We start from the raw sequence: 3,802 nt of genomic DNA, 5'->3' as shown, positions 1-3,802 counted from the left end.
ATCGATCTCGATTTCGACCCTTGTTGACATTTTGACCGCGATCTCTATTGATATTTCGACCACGACTTATATCGACACCGCGATCATTAATCTCGCTATGGCTTAGGCGAGCTCGACCGATGACATTCTTAATGTCATTTTATGCTAAATAATTCAAGGGCATATTTTTGACTTATACACTACTAAATTGTTTTTATCCCTTTTGATCTCCTAAAGGCTTATCATTGCCTCGTTGAAAATTGAAAAGAAGAAATGTTGACGAACCGATTCATGTCATCGTCACTGTATTAAAACAATGGGTCATTCAGTGGTGTCTACGTGGGAGCCCAAACACTATTGGTCATCTGAGTAGTGGTTTCCATTTTCCTTCCAATTAAAAGGATTACAAACCGAACACACCTTTGGTAGTGCAAGTACGGAGTAAACGAGAGCGACAATCTCGAGTGACAATTGGTGTGCTAAGCTAATTATGGGTTGGGCTATAGCGTTGCACGGCGGAGCTGGTGACATACCAAAGGATCTGCCGCCGGAGCTTCGTGAGCCCAGAGAAGTCTGCCTCCGCTATTGCTTACAGATGGGGGTCGATGCTCTCAAGGCCCACAAATCCCCTTTGGATGTTGTTGAACTCGTGGTATACATACCAATTTTACCTTACTATAAAGTTCTAATTTCTCTTTTTCTACCTTACTTCTGGTTTTGCTAAGGATTTGATATTAGTACTTTTTTAATCGGTTGTATTTATGCTTGTCAGTGTAGCTGCCTTCTTCCTAGCGATTTTGCATCTGTTCAGTTTCTCATCAAAAGTTGTTCTTTACTCTGTTTAGTGATGGGTATCACCTGTTATATTCTTCCTTTTCAGTTAAATATAACTTCTTTTTTCTTTTTTATATTTTAATCCCATGAGAAATGGAAAAAAAGTGTGTTTTTTATTCATTTTCCATCTGTTTCTAACTTTCTGTATTTTCTTCTTTTTTAGGAGCATGTGATCTCTATTTCTTGTTTTTTACTATGTTAGGATGAGACTAAAGATATGTTACTTGACTATGTTTGATACTTAGGTTGAATTATTTTTTCTCTTTGACTTATGAAAGAATTATTTAAAGTGCTCTTACCCCCTGCTTCAGTTTTTCTAGCTAATACATACTCTCATTACTTTAATTCGTGCAAGGGAAAAATGTTACTATTCTGTAAATGCGTTGTGGAAATGCTCCTGAGAAACTTGAAAAACTTGGATCTTCTGAAAACTTGTGGTTTCTGTATAATGGGTAATTTACTTTTTATTGATGTTATGATAGCTTTTAACTGGCTTGAATCAAGCAGGTGCGGGAACTGGAAAATAACCCATACTTCAATGCTGGTAAAGGGTCTGTTCTAACCAGCAATGGTACAGTAGAAATGGAAGCATGCATCATGGATGGTAATACGAAAAACTGTGGAGCTGTTTCCGGCCTAACCACAGTTGTGAATGCTATATCTCTGGCTAGGCTGGTCATGGAAAAAACTCCACATATATATCTTGCGTTTGAGGGAGCGGAAGCATTTGCTAGGGAGCAGGTTTGTAAAACTTTCTAATGTTATTCTCTCTGATGAACATTCCACGGAATCTGAGACAGGGTCCAGTGGCATAGTTAATTCTTTGGCAGTTTTTTGCTTTAAATGGTTTGGTGTGAGTTTGTGAAATTGGCTTGTCGAAATCTATTTTGGTTCAAGTCCTTGGTTAATTATTGCCACATCAATTTAGACACTCCTGCAGAAAGCCATAAGAAAGTTATTTAACTACTTACTGCTGATGAATGGTATCTCTGATAATAACCCCTGGTTGTATGTTTTTATTACATTCAAGTTGGCCCTTTTTTATATTCAATCTATTTGATGAACTGTGATGATTCTGTTATCAAGGGGGTTGAAACCATGGATCCAAGCCACTTTATCACTCCAAGAAATATTGAGAGATTAAAGCAAGCAAAAGAAGCAAACAGAGTCCAGGTATGCAACTCTTCTCCTTCTTTATCATATTTGCTGCAAGATTGTATATTTGTGCCTTTGACCTTGACATTGATTGAAGTCCTCTGCTTTCTTATATGTATATGTTTTTATCTAGTCTTTTGGTTGAGATTTTCTAAGAGCTTTAGTGTTCATTTTTTGCAAACACTGGCACATGTTATTCATATGCACTTGGTCCACTTTTTGTTGCCTCCAAGTGAGTCTAATTACAGTGTCCAGCCTTAATCGCTTAAGTGTAGCTATGCAGATATGCCTCTAACAGAGCTTTCTTGTTCTTTTCCCTTCTTGGCAACTCAACTCTCGTGATTTACGACTAAACTTTCCTGTTATCCTAACTTTGATAAGCTTTCTCCTTAAGTGTTACTGTCTAATGTCGCTGCTACCAATTTACAGGTAGATTATAATACACGACCTATACCAAAAGATGAAAAACCACCGGGTCCTAATGGGGATAGCCAGCTAGGAACAGTTGGATGCGTAGCTGTTGACAGCTATGGACATTTAGCTGCTGCTACCTCTACTGGAGGACTAGTAAACAAGATGGTTGGAAGGATAGGAGATACTCCCATTATTGGTGCAGGTACATACGCAAATAAAATATGTGCAGTTTCCGCTACAGGCCAAGGTGATGCTATAATCCGTGCAACTGTTGCGAGAGATGTGGCTGCTCTAATGGAGTATAAAGGGCTTTCTCTGAAGGAGGCAGCAGACTACGTTGTAGAGGAATCAGCCCCAAAAGGAACCACTGGCCTGATTGCTGTATCTGCCACCGGGGAAGTTACCATGCCATTTAATACAACCGGCATGTTTAGAGCTTGTGCAACTGAAGATGGTCATACAGAATTAGCAATTTGGTAAATTTTCCTTAGAATAGATTAGTCTTTATTGTATTTTCTAGCTATTGAAAATCATTGAGAATTTGAGATGGGGATTCTGTCTTTCCAGACTGGTGTTCCTTAAATTTACTCCATCAGTTTTAGTTAGCAGTTAATTCCTTTGATCTGGCTGTTGCAGTATTGAACTCATTAGTCATGCAGATATCCATGAATTCACCTTAGTATAAGATAATCTCCATTAGTATTTAGATAATCTCCACGAAAATGTAAGCAATTGTTGACCTCAATTTCTGTTTGTCTTTTTTTTTTTATAAAAAAAAATACAAAATGTAAAAAACATTTTGCTGTCAAATTGTTGAAAATGCACAATTCGTTTTAAACGCTTGCCACCAATTCTGAGTGCAATGTTGTTTACCCGAAAAATCGGATAATGTTAAATTTATGTATGGTTTTAAGGATACGTAATACCCTTTGATATAAAGATAACGATACGAGTATTTTGATTATGAGAATGGGAATGATGAACAGAAAGAATGAATTAAATAAAGCAAGACAAGCACAAAGAGATATCTTTGTATATAAGAAAAGATTTTTTGTTCCAATATATTCAATATGTTCAGTGCCCCTATAGCTTACAAGGATTCCCCCCTTTATAGTAAAGGGTCATTACAAAAAATAATAAAATAAAGCATATAGTGGAGGACCCATGATGATTTGTCTCTTCCTCGATTCCCGCCAATATTCTCTCTCATGGTGCGGTTGCAACAGCTCTTGTCTGTGAGCTCGATACTGGCTCGAGCCCTTCGGTCTTGGCTCGAGTTCGACCTTCGGGATGGGCGTCGCGTATTTCCGACCTCGAAGCAGTGCCTTGCGGATCGATTCGGTCACGGGCTCGATAAGGTTATCGAGCCGATGCCTCGAGCAACCTTTGGACTCGAGGCTCATTAGTACTAACTTCAGAG

At 38.3% G+C, this 3,802-nt stretch overlaps 1 protein-coding gene across 1 annotated transcript; it reads left to right on the top strand.

Moving 5' to 3' along the window:
- Positions 1–240: 240 nt before the first annotated feature.
- LOC107788825 (isoaspartyl peptidase/L-asparaginase 1) lies at positions 241–3,002 on the top strand. The gene is made up of 4 exons (XM_016610556.2): positions 241–631; positions 1,321–1,554; positions 1,900–1,986; positions 2,398–3,002. The coding sequence occupies exons 1-4, from the start codon at positions 470–472 to the stop codon at positions 2,860–2,862; spliced, it is 948 nt and encodes a 315-aa protein (XP_016466042.1). The 5' UTR covers positions 241–469; the 3' UTR covers positions 2,863–3,002.
- Positions 3,003–3,802: the final 800 nt, after the last annotated feature.

Source organism: Nicotiana tabacum, chromosome 4, assembly GCF_000715075.1.
Source record: "Nicotiana tabacum cultivar K326 chromosome 4, ASM71507v2, whole genome shotgun sequence".
Taxonomy (NCBI): domain Eukaryota; kingdom Viridiplantae; phylum Streptophyta; class Magnoliopsida; order Solanales; family Solanaceae; genus Nicotiana; species Nicotiana tabacum.
The sequence above is the reverse complement of the archived record's forward strand: the minus strand, read 5'-3'. Positions and strand labels throughout refer to the sequence as shown.